The sequence below is a fragment of the Vanrija albida genome, assembly GCF_041260175.1.
Source record: "Vanrija albida strain AlHP1 chromosome Unknown contig_2, whole genome shotgun sequence".
Classification (NCBI taxonomy): Eukaryota; Fungi; Basidiomycota; class Tremellomycetes; order Trichosporonales; family Trichosporonaceae; genus Vanrija; species Vanrija albida.
In genome coordinates, this window is record NW_027191421.1 from 1,605,962 (window position 1) to 1,626,315 (window position 20,354).

At 64.8% G+C, this 20,354-nt stretch overlaps 9 protein-coding genes across 9 annotated transcripts; 5 read left to right on the forward strand and 4 right to left on the reverse strand.

Moving 5' to 3' along the window:
- Positions 1–37: 37 nt before the first annotated feature.
- On the forward strand, positions 38–1,109 carry Q8F55_002263 (uncharacterized protein; the record flags this gene model as incomplete). The annotated part of the gene is made up of 4 exons (XM_069350870.1): positions 38–322; positions 361–469; positions 515–1,009; positions 1,063–1,109. 4 exons carry the CDS (start codon positions 38–40, stop codon positions 1,107–1,109), a joined length of 936 nt encoding a protein of 311 aa, XP_069211256.1.
- A 438-nt stretch (positions 1,110–1,547) lies between these two features.
- On the forward strand, positions 1,548–3,894 carry ssr2 (SWI/SNF and RSC complex subunit Ssr2; the record flags this gene model as incomplete). Its single annotated transcript, XM_069350871.1, has 2 exons — positions 1,548–1,749; positions 1,874–3,894. 2 exons carry the CDS (start codon positions 1,548–1,550, stop codon positions 3,892–3,894), a joined length of 2,223 nt encoding a protein of 740 aa, XP_069211257.1.
- Positions 3,895–3,982: 88 nt separating this feature from the next.
- Q8F55_002265 (uncharacterized protein) lies at positions 3,983–5,888 on the reverse strand (the record flags this gene model as incomplete). The annotated part of the gene is made up of 7 exons (XM_069350872.1): positions 3,983–4,170; positions 4,205–4,965; positions 5,002–5,085; positions 5,118–5,253; positions 5,288–5,358; positions 5,411–5,635; positions 5,761–5,888. 7 exons carry the CDS (start codon positions 5,886–5,888, stop codon positions 3,983–3,985), a joined length of 1,593 nt encoding a protein of 530 aa, XP_069211258.1.
- Positions 5,889–5,998: 110 nt separating this feature from the next.
- Positions 5,999–10,063, forward strand: VIP1 (inositol hexakisphosphate and diphosphoinositol-pentakisphosphate kinase; the record flags this gene model as incomplete). The annotated part of the gene is made up of 11 exons (XM_069350873.1): positions 5,999–6,461; positions 6,634–7,163; positions 7,206–7,299; positions 7,348–7,808; positions 7,846–8,418; positions 8,456–8,471; positions 8,521–8,576; positions 8,613–9,107; positions 9,146–9,649; positions 9,729–9,851; positions 9,923–10,063. The coding sequence occupies 11 exons, from the start codon at positions 5,999–6,001 to the stop codon at positions 10,061–10,063; spliced, it is 3,456 nt and encodes a 1,151-aa protein (XP_069211259.1).
- An 848-nt stretch (positions 10,064–10,911) lies between these two features.
- OSH6_2 (Oxysterol-binding protein OBPa) lies at positions 10,912–13,191 on the forward strand (the record flags this gene model as incomplete). The annotated part of the gene is made up of 9 exons (XM_069350874.1): positions 10,912–11,077; positions 11,180–11,291; positions 11,779–11,862; positions 11,947–12,055; positions 12,092–12,160; positions 12,200–12,295; positions 12,339–12,667; positions 12,704–12,892; positions 12,945–13,191. The coding sequence occupies 9 exons, from the start codon at positions 10,912–10,914 to the stop codon at positions 13,189–13,191; spliced, it is 1,401 nt and encodes a 466-aa protein (XP_069211260.1).
- A 355-nt stretch (positions 13,192–13,546) lies between these two features.
- On the reverse strand, positions 13,547–14,630 carry SEC20 (Protein transport protein sec20; the record flags this gene model as incomplete). The annotated part of the gene is made up of 3 exons (XM_069350875.1): positions 13,547–14,177; positions 14,210–14,335; positions 14,368–14,630. The coding sequence occupies 3 exons, from the start codon at positions 14,628–14,630 to the stop codon at positions 13,547–13,549; spliced, it is 1,020 nt and encodes a 339-aa protein (XP_069211261.1).
- A 115-nt stretch (positions 14,631–14,745) lies between these two features.
- On the forward strand, positions 14,746–15,782 carry LCL3 (putative endonuclease lcl3; the record flags this gene model as incomplete). Its single annotated transcript, XM_069350876.1, has 4 exons — positions 14,746–15,094; positions 15,132–15,212; positions 15,266–15,441; positions 15,474–15,782. 4 exons carry the CDS (start codon positions 14,746–14,748, stop codon positions 15,780–15,782), a joined length of 915 nt encoding a protein of 304 aa, XP_069211262.1.
- A 92-nt stretch (positions 15,783–15,874) lies between these two features.
- Q8F55_002270 (mitochondrial 37S ribosomal protein bS6m) lies at positions 15,875–16,567 on the reverse strand (the record flags this gene model as incomplete). Its single annotated transcript, XM_069350877.1, has 4 exons — positions 15,875–15,926; positions 15,963–16,076; positions 16,249–16,391; positions 16,517–16,567. The coding sequence occupies 4 exons, from the start codon at positions 16,565–16,567 to the stop codon at positions 15,875–15,877; spliced, it is 360 nt and encodes a 119-aa protein (XP_069211263.1).
- Positions 16,568–17,070: 503 nt separating this feature from the next.
- Positions 17,071–20,083, reverse strand: Q8F55_002271 (uncharacterized protein; the record flags this gene model as incomplete). Its single annotated transcript, XM_069350878.1, has 13 exons — positions 17,071–17,271; positions 17,306–17,651; positions 17,687–17,843; positions 17,882–18,231; positions 18,275–18,498; positions 18,534–18,842; positions 18,876–18,957; positions 18,995–19,101; positions 19,138–19,252; positions 19,296–19,357; positions 19,402–19,663; positions 19,760–19,858; positions 20,064–20,083. 13 exons carry the CDS (start codon positions 20,081–20,083, stop codon positions 17,071–17,073), a joined length of 2,334 nt encoding a protein of 777 aa, XP_069211264.1.
- Positions 20,084–20,354: the final 271 nt, after the last annotated feature.

The window sequence follows — 20,354 nt, forward strand, 5'->3', positions numbered from 1 at the left end:
CCGCCCATCTGCACACCGACACACATCGCCACACACCATGTCCCCACCGCCAGTCGACGCGCCGTCCCCCACGCCGAGCAACATGCCGCCGCCAAACGCAAAGCGGCCGCGCAACGCCGGCACGCCCTCCCTCCCCGCTGCTGCTGGCGGCAATGGCGGCGGGTCCAACGCCGCGCGCACAAAGCGGAAAAAGCCAGAGGGCTCGGTCGGCCCAGAGAGCACCACGAGCGACACGCGCGACCGCCGCCCCGTGTCATTCGGCGTCGGCATGGTAAAGGGCCGCGAGGGCGAATGGAGCGAGCCTGCCGACGTCAAGACAAAGGTGGGTTTGTGGGGGTTTGGACGCGTCTGACAGCCCAGATCAACTTCTTGGACCTGCCAACAGAAGCACTCTACAGATACCTCGAGGTGCACGACCTCCTGCCCCGCTGGGACGTGTCGCCGTGGTCCGAGGAGCCATGTACCCCTCGTGAGTGGGCCGCGAGGAAAGGGGGTTTGTGCTCATTGTTTGCAGCGACGGCGCTTTACACGATCCCGCCGCCGCCGCCTGTGGTTCCGATCCACCCAGCATCACCGAAGAAGGCCGACGGGATGGATGTCGACTCGGCCGTGCCGGCTGTCGAGCCTGCGCCTGCGCCTGTGCCCCCGCCGGCGCCGGCGCCCGTGGCGGAAGCGCCGGAGGCACGACCGGTCGAGGGCGACGTGGATGGACCCAAGCCGGAGCTCAATGACGACGAGGCGGCTGCCGAGGCTGCACAGGATGAGGAGACGAACGCGCCCCCGACGACGCGCTCCAAGACGGCCCCGCTGCGCAAGGCGACGACGCCAGAGCTCTCGCCCCAGCCACCCCGCGTCAAACGCGGAGTTATGACGCTCAGCGACGTGCACGCTGCCCGCGCCATCTTGGCCGAGAAGGCGAATGCGCACTGGGTCAAGGGCCTGGGCGGCGGCCAGAACCGCGAGGGCGAGACGATTGTCAACTTCCTGTACAAGAACAAGGTTGGACATGGTAAGTGGCTTCCTTCGGTGCGTGTAGCACGGGCACTGCTGACTCGTTTACAGGCCGCCTGCTCCGTGTGTACAACCCCACCCCTGCACCCTTCGCATAGACGCGGAGATGTGGCGCGGGAGGCGATCTCGTGGGTGTCGATCGTGTCGGCCGAGGGGATGTGGCAGACGGCGATCAGTCGGCGACGGCGATGCGGAACACGGTAAACGGTGTGCCCTGTCTCTTGTGGTGGAAGTAGCGAGAGCCTGTTCTTGTTACCATGTCGAGTTGTGCTGCGATAGATACCATCCATGCATTTTGTAGTTGTATGGTGGGGGAGTGAATGGGGGGACCGATAGGCGTGCCATTAGGTGTATCCAAATAGGCGCAAGGACGTTAGGCACCCCAATATACTCCCGTTGTTGGTCTGGCTGCCACCTCGTCGCCCGTCGCGCACAACCACCCCACCTCCCCCCTCGAACCCTTCCACCCTTCCTTGTTGTAGTGTTTGCCCAGTCAATATCCGTCGCGTCCACCCATCCATCACCGGAAACCGACAATGTCGACGCCAAAAATCTCTTTCAAGGTCCCACAAGAGTCGGCAACGGCAGACAATGACCTCGAAGGCGACGTGACCGCCCACGACCTCGCAAACGCCCCAGGCAAGGAGCGCGAGCGCGAGCCAGTGTTTGGCGGTGAGATTGCAAACATCAGCAACGAGGGCCAGGGCGCCATGGACGTCGACGAGGCCAACGGCGGTGGTGAGTGATGGGCGAGATGCCGTGGATGCACGCGGCCGACGCGTGGATGCCGCGTCGCGGCCGGTTGCAGTGCCGGCTGTCGACCCAGCCCAACAATAGAACGCGAGTGTTGACACGCTCCCAGAGGCCGCAACCCCCGCCGCGGCGGACACGGCGCGCCTCTCCCCCAACGACCTGCACGCGCTCGCGACGACCTACCTCGCCAGCCAGACGCACCCGCTCATCGTGCCGTCGTACTCGTCGTGGTTCTCCATGTCGACCATCCACCCGATCGAGCGCAAGTCGCTCCCAGAGTTCTTCTCCAAGCGCAACCGCTCAAAGACGCCCGCCGTGTACAAGGACTACCGCGACTTTATGATCAACACTTACCGCCTCAACCCGGGAGAGTACCTCACAGTCACTGCATGCCGCCGTAACCTCGCGGGCGACGTCGGCGCCATCATGCGCGTCCACGGCTTCCTCGAGCAGTGGGGCCTCATCAACTACCAGGTCGACCCTGACACCAAGCCGGCTCCCCTCGGCCCGCCCTTCACTGGCCACTTCCGCGTCACGCTCGACACGCCCAAGGGCCTCAGCAACCTGCACCCGGGCAGCAAGCCTGGCGCTGGTGCGCTCGGCGCCAACGGTGCTGCGGCTGGCGCGCTGACGGGATCCAACCTTGACCTCCGCAAGGTCATCTACAAGTCGACGTCTAGTGGATTGAACGGCCCGGGCCGCACCCAGACGAGCACCGAGGATGAGGCTGCGCAGACTGCCGAGGTCGCCGCGAACGGCAGCCCTCAGGCGCGCCCCTCGCACAACTGCGCCACCTGCGGCACCGACTGCACCCGCACGCGCTACCACTCGGTCAAGGACGGCAAGTACACCGTCTGCCCTACCTGCTATGTGTCTGGCCGCTTCCCGTCGACCATGTTCTCGGGTGACTTTGTCCGTCTCGACGACGAGGTCTTCAAGCACTCTTCCGGCACCCAGGCCGACGACTGGACCGACCAGGAGACGCTCCTTTTGCTCGAGGGTGTTGAGATGTACGACGACGAGTGGCAGGCGGTCGCCAACCACGTCGCCACGCGCAGCAAGGAGCAGTGTATCGCAAAGTTCCTGCAGCTCCCCATCGAGGACCAGTACCTCACCTCGGACCCCGGTGCCAACATTGGCCCATTGCGCTACCAGGCGGGCCTCAACGGCCTGCCGTTCGAGTCGGCCGAGAACCCGGTCATGAGCGTCGTGACCTTCCTCGCCAGCGCTGTTGGCCCAGCCGTTGCCGCTGCCGCTGCTCAGAGCGCCCTGGGCGAGCTCGCCCAGGGCCTCAAGCGCAAGCGCGATGCCAACGCCGCCAAGGAGGCCGACAAGGACAAGGCCAAGTCTCCCGAGGACAAGGAGGCGGGCGACAAGGAGGGTGCCAACGGCGAGGCCGAGGACGACGCCGAGGGCGCCGCCGAGAAGCGCCAGAAGAAGGACGACAGCGTTAAGCCCGAGGCGATCGACGTCGAGGCCGAGGGTGTGGTCGCGGTGACTGAGGGCGAGGCGGGCGACGACGCGCCGACAAAGACGTCGCTGGAGCGCGCTGCCTCTATCGCGATCGGCGCCGCGGCCGCCAAGGCTTCCAGCCTCGCGGGCCACGAGGAGACTCGCTTGTCAGGGCTCGTCTCGCGGCTGGTCGCCGCGCAGGCGCGCAAGGTCGAGCTCAAGCTCGGCCTGTTTGAAAAGCTCGAGGAGGTGCTCGAGGACGAGAAGCGCAAGCTCGAGCTCGACCGCCAGCGGTTGTTCCGCGAGCGGCTGGCGGTGCAGAAGCAGCTCGCGCAGGTCGATGACCTGCTGCGCCGTGCCCGCGACCAGGCTGCCGCCGCCCCTACGCCTGCGCCTGCGCCTGCGCCGGCCGCTGCCACCCCCGCCGTGCCTGCTGTCCCCGGCGCGTCGCCCGCCGCCGCTGTCCCCGCTCTCCCCACCTCGGGTACTACCCCAGCGGCCGCCGCCACGACGCCCGGCTCCATACCCGCCGTGACGCCGGGAGCAGGCGACGTGACGCCCGCCGACGTTGCCGCTGTGCGCCAGAGCATTGCGCCAACGACTGCCGAGCAGGTCGAGGAGGTCAAGGCCGAGGTGCCCGCGCCCGAAAAGGAGGGTACGACTGTCGAGCAGCTCTGAGGCTGCGGTATACCTGAGTCTGCTGTCCTAGAGTGTACACGAGTATGCATGCATGTACGATAGCGTGGTGGGGGCGGTAGGGGGCAGCTTAGGCCGCGCCGTCGGGGCCGGGTGCCACGGTGCTCTGGTACCCCTTCTTCATCTTCTCTGGCAGCGGCAGCAGCTCGCCGTCCTCGCCGACGACGCCGAGCGGGTCCATCTGCGCGATGATGGCCTGGTTTGCAGGGTTGCCAGTCATGAGGTTGCGCACGGCGAGGAGGGCGTGCTCGCGGAGGTCTTGGGTCAGCTGCGCACGCCGAGAGCAACTCACAGGGATTCCGCTCGTCCGTCTCACACAGGGAGAGTACGAGCTCGACGCCGCCCGCCTCGCGGACCGCGTCGCCGAACGCCGTGTCGTCGAACGCCAGCGCGGCGAGCAGGCGCACGAGGTCGCGCTTGATGTTTGCGAACGGGAGCTGGGTCTGCGTTGCCTCTGGCGCGTCCTCTGGCCGCGTGGGTTTTACGCGCGGGAGGAAGCTGTTGGTCGCGGCCAGCAGGCCGACGAGGGGCGCGACGACGCTGCGGTCCCCGCTCTTCATGGCGCGCACGAGCTCCTCGTCGCCGCCGGGTGTAAGCGCACGGCGTCTCCGCGCCGCGTCGTCGGAGCGCGCCTGCGCGCGCAGCGTGATGGCCGAGAGCGCTTCGCAGGCCAGGATGAGCGCAGCGAGGATTTTCGGCAGTCGCGCGTCGTCCTGCCCCGACTTCATTGAGATGGTGGCGTAGCGCGCCAGGTCGTGCCACGCGTCGAGGACGAACGCGTCGGGCGAGGGCGCGGGGTTCGGGCTGCTGGGGTCGGCGTGCTGCGCGAGCTCGGAGTCGACGAGCTTGAGCAGCGTCGTCTGGGACGGAGTGACGGCCTCGTCTGAGACCGAGAGGGCGGCGTACAGCTCCGACTGCAGCCCCGCGTCGAGCACGCGCGAGAAGACGGACGCGGCGAGCTCGAACAGCCCGTCCTGCGCCTCCAGCCACTCGTCCATCCGCCCCAGCAGCTGCGCGAGCCACTTGACGCCTGCGGGTCGGAGGAGCAACGCTCTGGTGGGTTAGGATTGTCAAAGGAACCACACCCACATTCTGCTCTCGTCCCGCGTGAGGTTGTTGATCAGGTGCAGCGTCGCCGTGTTGGTCATTACGTCGCGCGAGTCGAGCAGACGGCTGGGGGTCAGCGGGGTAGGCGCACGGCGCACATCACCACATCGTCGTCGCGCCCGCCGGAGAGGTACCGCTCCAGCTGGGCGTCGGCGAGGTCCTCCGACTTCGGGTCGCTCGTCGGCGACACGAGGTTGGACAGCAGCTGCGCGAGGACAGCATGGAGGGTGAAGACTGGAGTCAGCGCGAGCCAGTAGCGGCGGCGTACATTTCGCGTCCTCGATACGGGTAAAGGTCGTCACGTTGAAGATCACGCGCCGGACGGCCGGCTCGTGCGGGCTATTGTTCAGCTTCCTCCTTTCGCACTCTCCACCTCGCCATCGCCACCTACAGTGCTGCCTTCTGGAACTCGTACACCCCGGCGACGAGGTTGCGCTCGAGCTTTGCCGCCGCGAGCACGAGTGCGATCCGCGAGTCCTCGCTCGCCAGCTTTGACCGCTCTGCCGCTGTCGCCGGGCTGGGGTCAAAGCTCGCCGCGAGCTGCGACCACAGGCGGCCGAGCAGCTCCCACACGCTCTCGGTGCCGGTGTGCGCAAAGTCGTCGAGGATTTCTGGCCTGGGAGGAAGAGGTGAGCGTGAGTCAAGCCAGCCGCGCCGACAAGTCCGAAGGGCGCGGAAGTCTTAGGAAGACAGACTGTCCGTGCGTGCCCTCTCCCTCTTGTCCGCCGCCCGCCCACTCACCTGTCGCTCAGATGGACAGCGACGTAGCGCGCGGCCCGCTCGAGCTGGCCCGCCGATGCGAGGCACGCTTCGTCGTGTGCGACTGTGCCCTCTTGCGCTAGGGCGTTGCGCAAGGCTGATGCGTCCATGTCGAGGGCAGAGAAAGCAAAGAGAGGTATAAGAAGTGGAATGTGCGCACTGATGTCCTTGTTCTTGACGACATTTTGACTATTACCCACCCACCCATCCGCCGCTCAGGATGAGTTACATTTGGTGGGGCCCCAAGGTGTTGAACCTGAGCAATATGCGGCGACGGGATGCGCTCAACCAACAGCAACAGCAGCAGCAACAGCAACAACAGCGCAGGCAGCATCTCCTCCACAACCCACCTGTGCATATCAGACCACTCCCGCCCTACTTTGTCAACAGAGCAATGTCGGGCCCACCACCCCACTCGCCAGTGCCCCCTAGGGTGCTCGCGAATGTCGCCCCCATCCCCCAGTCGCCAACGCCTTCAGCCGGAGCGTCCAGCGCCGTCACCCCGCCCGTATCCGCCTCGCCCGTGCCGGCCAGCAAGCTGCCAGTGGTCAAGCTCGGCGTGTGTGCCATGGACGCCAAGGCGCGCTCCAAGGCCATGCGCGAGATCCTCACGCGCCTCGTCGAGAACGAGCGCGGCGGCGTCGACGTAAAGATCTTTGGCGACGTCGTGATCCTCGAGGAGGGTGAGTTTTCAGATTTCGGCAGTCGGAGCGGCGATCGCTTGCAGCACGTGCGCAAAAGCCACAATGATGGCCACTACGGCTGGGGCGTCGGCGTCGGCGCGGCGCGTGATGGCGCCGACGGGGATCATGGCCCCGATGATGACCGCCATGCATGGCTAACGCATGCACGCAGACATCAACCACTGGCCCCAGGTTGACGTGCTCATCTCCTTCTTCTCGACCGATTTCCCCCTCCCCAAGGCGCTCGCCTACACCCAGATTCCGAACCGCACGCCGCCCATCTCGATCAACTCGCTCGCTATGCAGTCGCTGCTGTGGGACAGGCGACTGGTGCTCGCCATCCTCGACCACATTGGCGTCGCGACCCCCAAGCGCGCAGAGGTGAACCGTGACGGCGGACCCAGGGTGCCCCGCCAGCTCCGCCTCCGCGTCCGCCGCGACCTTGGCCTCGTGCTCCCCGGCCACTTGGCCAAGGACGAGGAGTCGTGGGACCCCGTCGTCGTGCCCGAGCGCTGGAGCGGCAAGTCGAAGAAGGAACCCGTGCCCCGCGGCCGTGATGTCATCCTCCGTGCGGACGGTGACGCCATCATCATCAACGGTAAGGTCATTGAGAAGCCGTTCGTCGAGAAGCCCGTCGACGGCGAGGACCACAACGTGTACATCTACTACCGTGGTGGCGGTGGTCGCCGCCTCTTCCGCAAGGTGAGCTTCGCGAATGGATTGTGGACAGCTCTAATCCCTCAGGTTGGAAACAAGTCGAGCGAGCACGACCCCAACCTCTACCACCCGCGTACGGTTGGCTCCTTCATCTACGAGGAGTTTATCAACGTCGACAATGGTGGGTGATGCGTCTTCGACTGCCTGCCACCCATACTGACCGTCCCAGCCGAGGACGTCAAGGTCTACACCGTCGGGCCAAAGTTCTCGCACGCCGAGACCCGCAAGTCGCCGGTCGTCGACGGCCTCGTTCAGCGTAACGCCGACGGCAAGGAGACGCGCTTCATCACCAAGCTGTCGACTGACGAGGAGGCGTACGCCCGTGACATTGTCGAGGCGTTTGGCCAGCGCGTGTGCGGTTTCGATCTCCTCCGCTGCGAGGGTGGCGTTCGCTCCATGGTGATCGACGTCAACGGCTGGAGTTTCGTCAAGGGCAATGAGGGCTACTACGACAAGGCTGCCGAGATCCTCTCGGACGTCTGCCAGGTCGCCCGTGAACGCAAGGCCGCTTGTCTCCCCAAGGCGGCCCTCATGCCCCCTCCCGCCGCCGTCCCCACCACCTCGAGCACCCTCCGTGCGACGGTCACTGTCTTGCGCCATGCTGACAGAACCCCCAAGATGAAGCTTAAGGTGAGCTGGCCTCAACGTTTTCCAGCTGACAATACAGTTCACCTTCCCCGCTGGAGAGCCTTGGTCGCAGCCGTTCCTCGCTCTTCTCCGAGGACACCGCGAGGAGATTATCCTTCGTGACCCCCGCCAGCTCAACTACATTCTCCTCGCAGCCGAGGAGTCCGAGAAGACGCCTGGCATCACCCCCGAGATTCTTCACAAGCTCGAGCAGCTGCGTGAGGTCCTCACCAACAAGATGTCCCTCACCGGCACCAAGGCGCAGCTCAAGCCCGCGTTCGCCAAGAAGAAGGACGGCGACGACAAGGACAAGAAGGCCAAGAAGGACAAGAAGGACAAGGGCGGCTCCGATGACGAGGGCGAGCTCACCGAGACTGAGGCTCGTCAGCGCGTCGACGACTGGCTCAAGCGCGGCACTGTCGGCGGCGGCCCCCAGGCCACCGATGCCCCCGTGCCCCACACCCCCGACATGCGCGCTGTGCTCTCTGGCAACACGGAGAACTATGGTGTCCCCGAGGGTCTTGAGAAGATGCAGCTGGTGGTCAAGTGGGGTGGCGAGAGCACTCACGCAGCCCGCTACCAGGCTCGCGACCTCGGTGACCAGGTCAAGAAGGTGGGTAGAGGGACGTGGGTAGCGCTAACAATCTCAGGACCTCCAGATCATGAGTACGTTGGCTACATATAGATGACAGCAGCCACCGACTGACCCACCCAGACAAGGACGTCTTGTCCAACGTCAAGATCTACACGTCGTCGGAACGCCGCGTTATCGTACGTGTCCCATTGCTTGGTCTCACTGACGCCCAGAACACTGCCCAGATCTTCGCCCACGCTCTTCTTGGTCAGGAGGGCTCCCAGCCCACCACCCCCTCATCCCGTACTGGTACTGCCAACAATGGCAATGATCTGAGCGGTCCGCTTATCAGCCACCTCATTCAGCGTCGTGACCTTCTCGACGACAACAACGCAGGCAAGGAGAAGATGCAGGAGGCCAAGAAGAAGCTCAAGATTCTGCTCCGCTCCGGCGAGACCGAGAAGCGCTCCGATCTTGCTTGGCCCAAGAACTTCAAGAAGGAGCCGGTCGAGGTCGTCGCCGAGGTGATTGAGCAGCTGACTGAGCTTCGTAAGATCATGCGTGCCAACTATGAGAATGGGAATGTTGAGCGCATCCCGCAGCAGCGTTGGTGCTCAGGCGACTCGCCCTGGCTCTTCCGTGAGCGCTGGGAGAAGATCTTCGATGACTGGGTGGGCGTCAAGCAGGAGAAGTTTGACCCATCGCGAGTTTCCGAGCTGTACGACAGCGTGAGTTGCTTGTCTGGGACAATGCTGATTGCACACAGCTCAAATACGATGCGCTGCACAACCGCAACTTCCTGTTCGCCGTCTTCGACCCCGAGGGCAAGGGACAGTCGAGCAAGCCGGGAACAGAGCGCCAGGATCGTCGCCTACACGAGCTGTATGCCCGTGCCAAGGCCTTGTTCGATCTCGTCGGTCCCCAGGAGTACGGGTTCGACCAGGAGGCCAAGGAGGAGATTGGTGTGCTCACCAGCCTGCCGCTCCTCCGCAAGGTGTGGGCCGATCTCGAGGAGGCCAAGACTACCGGCAAAAGTCTGGCAAGCTTCTACTTCACCAAAGAGTCGCACATCACCACTTTTGTGCACCTCCTTCTGGCGTCTGGCCTGCCGTTCACAAACATCCGGATCCCCGAGCTCGACTACTGCTCAAACGTCAACATTGAGCTGTGGGAGAAGTCGTCTAGAGGCGGCCAGAAGGACTTTTCGATCCGCGTGTCCATTTCCGAAGGCGCCCACAGCCCGGCGGTGCTCGACAGCAACGTGGACGCGGTGAGTTTGAGGCGTCTCCGGCGTGGCGTCGGCCGCGTCAGGAAACACCGATTCAACACGTCGCTGACACCGCCCCCAGCGCCACAGTTTAACTGTGCAGCCGCGGAGAAAGATGACCTCGCACGTCGACTGGGCGATTGCTGAAAAGTGCCTCTCCAAGCACTTTGACAAGGGTCTGACATTCTCCACGACGCCGCTCGAGGTAAGTGGCTGCGGCGCGGTCTTGTTGCCCGTGATTATGCTAGAAACGTGTGTCTGACTGTTTGCTTGCAGGGCGACGAGGTGTACCTGAAAAAGGCTATCCAGGACGAGTCTGTTCTCCCGCTGTCGCTTACGCGTGCGGGCGAGGACACTCCTCGAGGTCTGAGTTCTGCGAGCTCTTATCGCAGCGCTGCGAGTGACGCTGGGTGGTAGGTGGAGTCATGGAGAGGAGCTCCAAACTCTCCAGTGCCTAGAATCGAATGGTATATGCATCATTGTTGTGGATGAGTGGTAGCAGGGGGGAGGGGGAGGGGGAGGTTAGGGGGTTGTAAGACTGGCGTCAGAGGGAGGTAGGGAGGGTCCCCTACGTCATTGCCGCCTCTTTCGCCCCATGCAGCCTGCCAGGAGCCAGGCGACGCGGTGACGACGACATTGACGGCGAAAAAGCGTCAGGCCGAGCCCGAGTTTGCGGGGGCCGATGGCCGCAGAATCGACTCTGTTTCGACGTAGGCCGACGTAAGGCCATGCATCAAACGCTGAAGCCGGCGGGCGACGACGACGGCCTGCACGGAGGCACGAAACTGGATGCATAGGAACGGGGAGGGGCGCGTTTACAGAGGCTGGCGAGAGAGAGCCAGATCCGTACTAGAACTGACCCGACCCGCACGCACGCTGCGCCGCCGTCGCCGCTCTCTGCCGCCTCTGCATTCCACCTTTGTGTTGCATACACGCACTCGTCACACGCACACTGCGCATCATCCACGCTCCGTCTCGCCGCTATCGTTCGATACTCTTGTTGCTTCTGACAGCGACGACGGGTCAAACAACGGTCGATTGGTTTCAGAGCTGCCCGCCCACCCCACGCCGCAAGATTAAACCGAGTGCAACCGCAACTAGACTTGGGATTTCACTCGTCACTCGTCACTCGCCCTCCCCGCGACTCTCCACTCCCACCCCCCTCCGCGTCCATCGCAAACAGCTCTCCACTCACGTCACTCGGCGAGCGAGCCCATCGCGCCCACACCACTCTACTCCACACCCCCCACCACAGCACTACCACCATGGGCCTCCTCTCGCACGGCATGGACGCGCTCTCGCTCGGCTCCAAGACGCGGCGCGCGAGCGCCGCCCAGCAGCCCGGCCCCGAGGAGACGGACGGGCGCGACGCCGACACGTCGACCCTCGACAAGGACGAGGGCAACCTCCTGCTCGCGCTCGTCGCCCAGTGTGAGTTGTGGTGGCGTGGGCTGGCGCCGATGGCCGACGCGGTCGCCGTCCGGCCGTCCCCGCGCTCGCGTCCCACCCAGTCACGCCGCTGACCCCCCCCAGTGCGCCCAGGCATGGACTTGAGCAAGATTGCGCTTCCGACGTTCGTCCTCGAGCCGCGCTCGCTGCTCGAGCGCATCACCGACTTCTTCTCGCATCCCGACCTCATTGCTTCGTGCGTATTTGAGCCCCAGTCAATCTGCGTCGCGAGGGCGCGGGCGCCAACGTGACCTGTTGCTACTGCTGCTTGCTGCTGCACCTGCGCTTCTCCTGCTCGAGTGGGGGGGCTGTGAGAGGCGCAGTGGGTGGGGGTGGTGGCGTGCACGGGGGGTGACGGTTCGTGCTTCGCTCGCTCGGCGGAGCAGGCAGCGATACGATACGCGGCCACCGGCCACCCACCCCATTTCGTTGCCGAGCCGTGTCGTGCTAGCGGGCTTTGTCCAACCAGCTACCCACCACTGCTGGAACAGCATGCCCACTGGCCCACGGCGCGTCCAAAGCTGCATGCCCTCGTGTGCATCCGTCGCCGGCGGTGCGGCGGGGGTGCTGCCGAGGGCGGGGCCGCAGGTGGCCGAGCTTCGCGCCCACTCCGAGCACCTAGCTCAGCTTGCGGTGCAGACAGACACGCTGATATCCGCGAATACTCGGCTGACATTCCACAGCGCTGGCAGTGAGAGCGACCCCAAACAGCGCTTCATGCATGTCCTCACATTCTACCTCTCTGGATGGCACATCAAGCCACGAGGGTGAGTAAACGCGGGTGGCTCCACACACGTTGTTGTGCCTCGTAGCACGCATTCCCGGCCAACAGAATGCTAATGGCTTGGCAGCGTCAAGAAGCCTTACAACCCCGTCCTCAACGAGTTCTTCCGCTGCATGTACTACTACCCCGATGGCACGACCGCGTACTATGTCGCCGAGCAGGTCTCGCACCACCCAGTAGGTCGGCTCCAAGGCATTATCGCTCACACCCAGCCCATCTCGGCCTTCTTCTACGTCGCCCCCAAGATGGGTGTGCTGGTCACTGGCGAGCTCAAGCCAAAGGTGCGTCGCGTGCGTGCCGCAGCGTGTCTGACGACCCAGTCGAAATTCCTTGGTAACTCTGCGGCGACTATCATGGAGGGCGAGGACCGTATCCGGCTCCTCCAGCGCCCAGAGGACGGCGAGTACTCGATTACTGTGAGCTCAACGTCGACTAGATTGAGCTCGTCTGACACGCCAGATGCCCAACACGTACGCCCGTGGTATTCTGTTTGGCAAGATGGTGCTCGAGCTCGGCGACATGTCGGTCATCCGCAACGACAAGACCGACTACCGCTGCGACGTCGAGTTCAAGACCAAGGGCTGGATCTCTGGCGGCTACAACCAGATCGGCGGCAAGGTCAAGGGCCCCGGCAAGAGCGATGCCGGAGAGCTGTCTGGAAACTGGAGCGGCGCGATCGAGTACGCAGACAAGGCGGGAAAAAGGACGCTGTTCGACGCCGACGGTGCAAAGACGGCCCCCAAGTCGGTTCTCCCAGAGGAGGAGCAGGACGAGAACGAGTCCAGGCGGTGAGCGCACGAGTCGAAGCAAACCTAACGTCGCAGACTCTGGTCCAAGCTCACCGATGCCATCAAGATGCAGGATATGACTGCGGCCCAGGAGGCCAAGTCTGAGGTCGAGGAGCACCAGCGTGGCCTTCGCCAGCTCCGCGAGGAGGCCGGCGAGTCTGCTCCCCCCTCGCGATTCTTCAAGCCTGTGGGCGACAAGTTTATGCCCAAGCTGGATATTGACAAGTGAGTGGGGGAGGGGCGAGGTGCACGTGGTGAATGGACTCTGACGGCCCAGCCTGCCAAAGGATGTTACTGCCCTCGAGGACGTTATCCGCAAGTTCATCTTCCCCAAGAAGGCGCCAGGGCCGTCGACAAACGGCTCGGGAACACCACAGTCGTCGAACTTCCCCGCCGGACCGCGCGGCCCGAGCAATGGGCCGCCCTCGAAGAAGAGCCCACCGTCTACGCCGTCGTCGTACGGCACGGCGGCGTCGTTCTCGTCTGCCCGCTCGTCGAACGGCGGGTCGCCCCGCAAGGCATGAGCGGTGCGCCTGCCTGAACACGTTGCGACTGCAACACGCTATAGAGACACGAGTGGGTGATTTGCCGTCTAGCACGGCCCTGTGGAGCGTTTGTTGGCTGCGGTGCTGGTGACGCGTCGCGTGTGAGATACAAGCAGCACGATGAGACGAGGTTACCCTAGCACCGGGCCCGCGCGGTGGTGAGTGAGCAATAGACGGCGGGGTGGGGTGTGAGGGGTGTGCGTGCGATGCGCGCGGCGCGCTGTCGCCCTGCCGAAAGCCATAATTGATGTAGTATGCATGTTGGGTAGCGTAGCAAGGTTGCGAAGCAACCGAGAGGGGGGGTCATATTACACGATCTAGGCTGGCTCGTCGTCTAGAGCTCGTCTCGTGGTGTGCCCGAGCCAACGCTGTCGATGATGGCGGCGACTGGGTCTTGTGTGGCGGGGGTGTCGGCGCCGGCGTCGGCGTCGGCGTCGAGGACCTGGTCTACCTTTTCTCTGTCGCCGTCGTCGTCGTCTCCACGATGTAAAGACGCCTGTGCCGACGCCGCGGCGCCAGCAGCGACCACCGCCGCGCCCGCGCCCGCGCCCGCCGTGCCCACGACCTCCGCGACGTCCTTGACGCGCTTCGCGCCGCCCCCGCCCAGCCCGGCCCGGATGAGCCGGTAGCTCCCGCCGACCCACCAGACGGCCGCGCCGCCGACGCGGTCGAGGACGCGGCGCTTGAGGACGTACGCGACGCAGAGGAGGAAGAAGGCGAGGGCGCCGAGGATGAGGGCGCGGTCCCACCAGTCTGCGCGCTCGAGCGCGCGCACGAGCGCCGTCGACGTCGAGAGCAGCGCCGCGTAGTTGTCGTACAGGGAGTGCGTGGACTTTATCGTGCGCGTCGACTCGTCGAGCATCTGCGTGCTGAGCACGCTGCGCTCGAGCTCGGCCTGGAGCAGCTGGGTCGTGCGGCGCAGCGCGTCGGTGACTTCGTTCGTCTTGGTCTGCAGCGCGTCGTCGCTGGGCGTCAGCACGCCACCACCCCCACTCACCCAGCGACGCTGGCCACTGGCTCGGTCTTCGGCGCCTCGCCCGGCTCGAGCAGCTCGTGCCGCCGCGAAAAGGCCGCGATCGCGCGCTTGCTCTCGACCAGCGCGGCGCGGAACTCTGCCGTCGTCCTGCCCGTCAGCGAGCCCACGCCCCGACCCACTCGTCAAACTCGCGCTCGAGCGCGTTATACGCCAGCATGTGTGCGTCCCTCTGCCCCGCGGGCCCGCCCTCGATCGCCTCGCGCGCGTCCTCGAGCCCCCGCCTCGCGAGGGCGAGGTCGGAGCGCGCCTCGGCGCCGAGGTCGCGCGCGAGCGCCGCCGTCTTGGCGGCGCGCAGCCGGGGCAGCTGGTAGGCCCGCACGTCGGACAGCGTGCGCTCGAGGGCGGCGAGGGCGGCGGCGGGGTCGGCGGGGAGCGGCGGCATGGTGAGGTGGGTGGAGTGGAGGTTGGTGAGGGACGTGGAAATGACGCGGTGGACTTTGCCGGATTGAGCGGGTTCGTTGCGCGTTTGTTTTCGTCGCGTCCACCACACACGCACCATGGCCAACACGACGGCGCCCGACGACCCGCAGCGGACGGCACAGCGCCGCGCGCGCCAGCACCGCCGCGCCGCCGCCTACCCCGCCCCCTCGTCGCTCGAGACGCTCAAGACCTACCTCCCCTCCTCGCTCCCCACCCCGCCGCCGCTCCCGCCCCTCCCGCCATGGGCGCACGACCCGCGCGTCGTGGCCGCGGCCTCGGCGTCCCTCGCCGTCCTCGGCACGCTCGGCGGCGTGCGCGTCTACCGCCGCTTCTTTAAGCGCATCCGCAACGCCGACAGCCTGAGCACGGCCGTGCTGGACAAGAAGCCGTGGATCCGCGGCGTGGTGACGAGGGTCGGCGACGGCGGTGGGTTGAGACCGCTTGCTCGCTCGCTGACGCTCAGACAACTTTCGCCTGTACCACACCCCCGGGCCGTTCTGGCGCTACCCGTTCAAGCTGCGCCGCGTGCCGTCGACGCCGAAGGGTGGGTGGCCGTGGGGCGGCCTCGCGCTCGCTGACGCTCGCTCGCGCCTGCAGAACTCAAGGACAACACCCTCTCGATCCGCATCGCAGGCGTCGACGCGCCAGAAAACGCCCACTTCGGCAACCCGGCCCAGCCGTACGCAAAGGAAGCCCTCGAGTGGCTCACCACGACAGTGCTGGGCAAGCGCATGAAGTGCCAGCTGCTCCGCAAGGACCAGTACAACCGCATCGTGCGTCGTACCCCCGAGCCAGCTGACGCCAGGTCGCCGTGCCGTACATCGCGCGCCCGATCCTGCCCAACAAGCCGCTGCCGCTCATGATGCTCCGGGCCGGCACGGCGGTGGTCTACACCTCCGGCGGGGCGGAGTACGGGCCCTGGGGGCTCGAGGGGCTGCAGCGCGCCGAGGACGACGCGCGGCGGCACCGCCGCGGGCTGTGGGCCGCGAAAAAGGTCGAGCTGCCAAAAGACTACAAGCGGCGGGTTAAGGAGGGCGGCGAGGTCGAGGAGGTGAGCCTGGCGCGCCCGGGCTTCTGGGAGCGGCTCGGGAGGTGGCTGGGGGGTAAGACGTAGCGCCGGCGCGACAAAACTTGGGCCGGGGCTACCGCCCCGCGCCGCCACGCCGTGGTAATGATCTCATGACATGGTACAAATGCGGGGGGTGTCTACTTCTGCTCTGTGAGGATGGTCGAGACGGCGGCGGGGTTGAGGGTCGAGCTGGCGGGTCAGCACGAGCACAGCGGCGCAGCTCACATCTTGTCGCCCTTGCGCGTCAGCATCCAGCGCACGACGAGCGGGTCGCGGCGGAGCGACTCGTTGAGGCGGGTCACGACGGGTGGGGATGCGTCGAACGTGAGCGTGAAGTGGCTGGGGCGGCGTCAGTGCTGTCAAGGCCGGTGGGCGGGGGGGGGGCAGGCCGTCGTCGGCGAGAGCGGGCCAGCCGGCGGCGGCACGCCAGGCGCACCGCACGCGGGCATCGCGTCCGCCCATCGCCGCTCGCCCGAGCCCCCCCGCCCGCCTCGCGCCGCTCGGCACTCACTCCCCGCGGTCATGGTACTGCTGGTGCCGCCGCATCCGAACGGGCAGGGTCAACCCGGCGCCCAGCGCGTTGAGGTTGCGCACCACGCCGCCGCTGTTGTGCACCGTCGTCGCGATGCCCTGGATCAGCTGGCGGACGTTTGCCTGGGCGTTGGTGTCAGCTGAGCTCGAGGAGGCGGGGCGGCGGACAGGCGCGAGGGGACGAGCCGCCGCGCCGCCGCTGCCGCCGACAATAGGGCTAGCTCGGGCTGGCGCCCTCGCCGACTCACAGGCGACACCGGGTTGTGGCTTGCGATGCAGAAGAGCTCGTACAGTGGCATGTTTGGCGGTCGACTGGTCACTTTTGATGTTGTCGAGTGACCTCTGCCTCGGAAAACGTCGAAATCATGGCCAAGTCCCATCCTCCCAGGCACGTGCCACGCGACTCCCACGCGCATTTCGGATAAAATGCATTAAATGGTACAAGAATTATTCGCGCAGGCAGTACGCAGTACGCAGGTCAACGAGTGTGGCAAGTGGTCGGGACGGGGTCGCGGCGCAAAGCATGGCGCCGAGTCGGAGGGAGACACCACAGCGGTGCCGATTAAACATAACAGTCCGAAGCGCAAAACGAGCGTGGTGGTGACAAGTCTATTCGTCGCTAGTCGTCACACGGGCCAGGATACACACCCACACCCAGTCTAGGTCTCTATGTACAGTCGAAGTCGCGGCGCGCCGAGCGCGGCCATTATATTCACAGGCGCGAGGTCTCCACAGAGTCTCACTTCCCGCAGCGTCGTAGCAAAAAGGTCGCGACACGCGCCCCTGCGGTAAGCCCTTGGCGTCACCTCGTAAAAAGCGCGTCGTCCTGGTGCTTGCGCTGGCGCGCAAGCCACGACGACATCACTGGACGAGGCATAACCGGTCGTCGAAGTCCGGCAGCTCCTACGTGGTCGCGCACGACCCGCGTCCCGAGGTCGTGCCACGCCGAGAGCATGAGCTGTTGTTCCAGGCGGTACAGCGACTCGATGGACAACGCATTGTGCTGAGGTCAGCGGGGGTACAGCCTAACGACCTACCTTCACAACAGACAGCTCGTTCTTCAGCGTCGCAATCTGCGACTCGTAGCTCTTCTGCACCTCGTTGAAGTCCGACGAGATGCGCTTCTCGTGCTCGGCGCGGAACAAGGCGTCCTGGTTCTTGATGAACGCGCGGGCTTGCTTGAGCCGGTCGGTGAGCTTGGCCACCTCGGTCGTGAGGGCGTCGTTTCGCTGCCGCAGCTCGAGCACCTCGTGCTGCACCATGGGCGGCACGCCGCCGGCCTCCAGCGACGCACGCAGGTCGTTGAGCCGCTGCTCGCGCTCCAGAGCCTCCTGTGTCCGCTCGTTGCCCGCAGACTGCAGCTCAATCTTGTCCATCATGAGGCTGGCGTCAGTGCAACCCCTGGACCATGCACCCACCGCCTAATCTCCTCGAGGTGCAGGCGGTCGCGCTCCTTGAGCGTAGACAGCTCGTCCTTCAGCGCCGCCACCTGCTCGCTGAACTTTGTGCTCTCAGTGTTGGCCTCGTCACGCGCCGACGCGATGATGCTGCGCTTGTCCTTGTCCACAAGGCCCACTGCGACGTGTCAGAATGGTCCAGCAGCCTTCACCCACAATCAGCCTTGGCGGCAGTGAGCTGGCGCACAAGCTCCTCGTGAGCGACTTCCGCCGCCTGTTTATCCTTGACAAGGTTGCTGCGGTCCTCGAGCACCTCATCGAGCTGCTGCCGGAGGGCGAGCGCAGTCTGCTGGTCGTCGCCCGCACGGCCAGTCATGATGTGGTCGAGCTTGGCCTGGGCCATGAGGGCTTGGCGATTCGCCTCGAGGTAGTCATTCTGGTAGCGCTCACGTGCCTTGCTGGCTTCCGCAAGCAGGGTCTCGAGCGCTGTGATCTTGTCCGAGTTGTCAGAAGGTGCCTTAATCTCGTCAATCTGGCGCTCGAGGGCGCGGATCCGGAGCCGGAGCCTGGTGGTCAGCTATGGGTGCAGTATCATGAGGCGAAACCCACTCAGACTTGCTCAGGCCCGATTCCTCATCCTCCACATCGAGCTCCACATCCAGCGACGTGTTACCAGCGTCGATCATCAAGGAAGCGTTGCGGCGAGGAGCATGTTCGAGCTCCTTGATGCGCTCCTGGTGGACCTGGATCTCATCGATGAGGCGATCGCGCTCGTGTTCCATGGTGGCGAGAGCAGTGTGCGCGTCCTCGAGCTGGACAGCGAGCTGGGCGTACTGAAGGTAAGCGGTGCATATCGGCTGTCACTCACCTCCGACGACTGCTCGTTGGCCTTCTTCTCCAGAATGTCGACCTGGGCCTTGTAGTTGTCGACCAAGGTCTTGGACGCGCCGAGCTTGCGGATCTCTGCCTCGAGCGTCGAGTTCTTGTCAATGAGCTCGGCGTTTTCCGCTTCCAGTGCTCTAAGCTCGCGTCTAAGGCCGGCCGAGTCCTCAAGCTTCTTCTTGAACTTTTCGATCACATTCTCGCTCTTGTGAAGGCGGTCCTCGACATGGCGGTACTCGTCGATCTGGTCGCGCAGCTTGGCGACCTCGGCCGTCGCACTCCGAAGTTCATCGACCTAGCTGTTAGCGGTGCTTTACATGGCACCTACAGAGCTGGTAAGCTCGGCAACAAGAGCAGTTTGCTTCTCGAGCGCGGCTTCGGTCTCCGCGAGGCCGTCCTCAGCTCTTGCCCTGGATGTCAGCTACCGGCGAGGCTATGGCAGCTTACAGATCAGCACGGAGGTTCTCCAGCTCAACGGGGTTGGCCGCATTCCGCATCGAATCCTCCAGTGACCGCTTCCTCGCCTCTCGCGTGTGCTCATCCTGAGACTCGTGCTGGATGTCAGCGCCGGTACCGCCTGCTACACTCACCAGATGAGTGGTCAACCGGCTGACCTGATCCGTCATGTCCTCAAACTTGGCACGGAGATCCTCATTCTCCTGGATCAGGCGATCGCGCTCCTCGCGCAGAGCAGATGAGATGGGCCTGATATGTCAGTTCCATTCCACAAGTGATCAACAATACACACGCAATCTCGGACCGGTCGTCGTTGGTGTCATCATCGGGGCCTTTGGGCAATGTCGCCATGACCTGAGGGATCAGCGACAGCCGCGGACGTCCCTGCGGCAACTAACCCCTTCAATCGTCTTCATGATCTCGACCATCGAGCTCTCGTCGAGCGCCTGGATCTTGGCGATGACGCGCTCGTTGGCAGGACCCATGGATCCGACGGCGACACAGACGCGGCATATTTGCAACAGACCGTTCGAGCCCTCGGCGCTCTTCGGGCTGCGGGCGATGGTGTTGAACGGGGGCTCGGGGAGCGACGTGACGGCGAGGGTGGGCGCGGTGGGCGAGTTGATGGGGTACGACAGGAGAAGGCGGTACAGGCGTTTTCTGTAACGTGAGCACTAGCTCGTGGTGGCTGAGGAAGCAAGCGTGACAGCGTCGACGACGCAGTGGTGCGATGCATTCCGAGCAACGTGTACGCACAGTAAATTCATTCGCAGGACCCAGTTGTCGGATTGCGCGCCAGAGCCAGAGCTGCGGTGGTGGACTTTTGGACCATGGCCTTTGAAGTGTGCGCCGTCACTGTGATGTCAGCGGGGAGCGGTGGCGGCGGAGGCAGTGGTGGCGCCGGCGGTGGTGGTGGTGGTGGTGGGGTGCGGCGCCGACGACGACAACGGACGACCTACATCTGGTGCATTACCTGGCGGCGAGGTCAGCTCGAGTGCTCGTTCGGCAAGTACCGGTGCGGGTGGCGAGGTGGTGCGCTCCCTCTGCCGGCCCAACTCACCTCCATGAGGACTTTTCCATCTGCCAGCTGGTCAAAGAACACGACGCGCCGTGACGGCCTGAAACTGTTGAAGAGTGCGAGGAGGGCATCCTGCTCGCGCCGCTGCGACAGAGACATTGCAGCGTGCTAGGGCGCGGGTCGTTGCGCCCGGGTTTGCGATGGGGGATAGTGATGGTGATGGGAGTGACGATGACGATGATGTTGTTGTCGAGGGAGGGAGGAGAGGGAGGGAGCGGAGGGACGAGTGTGGGTGTGAGTGATGGTAGTAGTGGTCGGTGGCCAACAGACGAT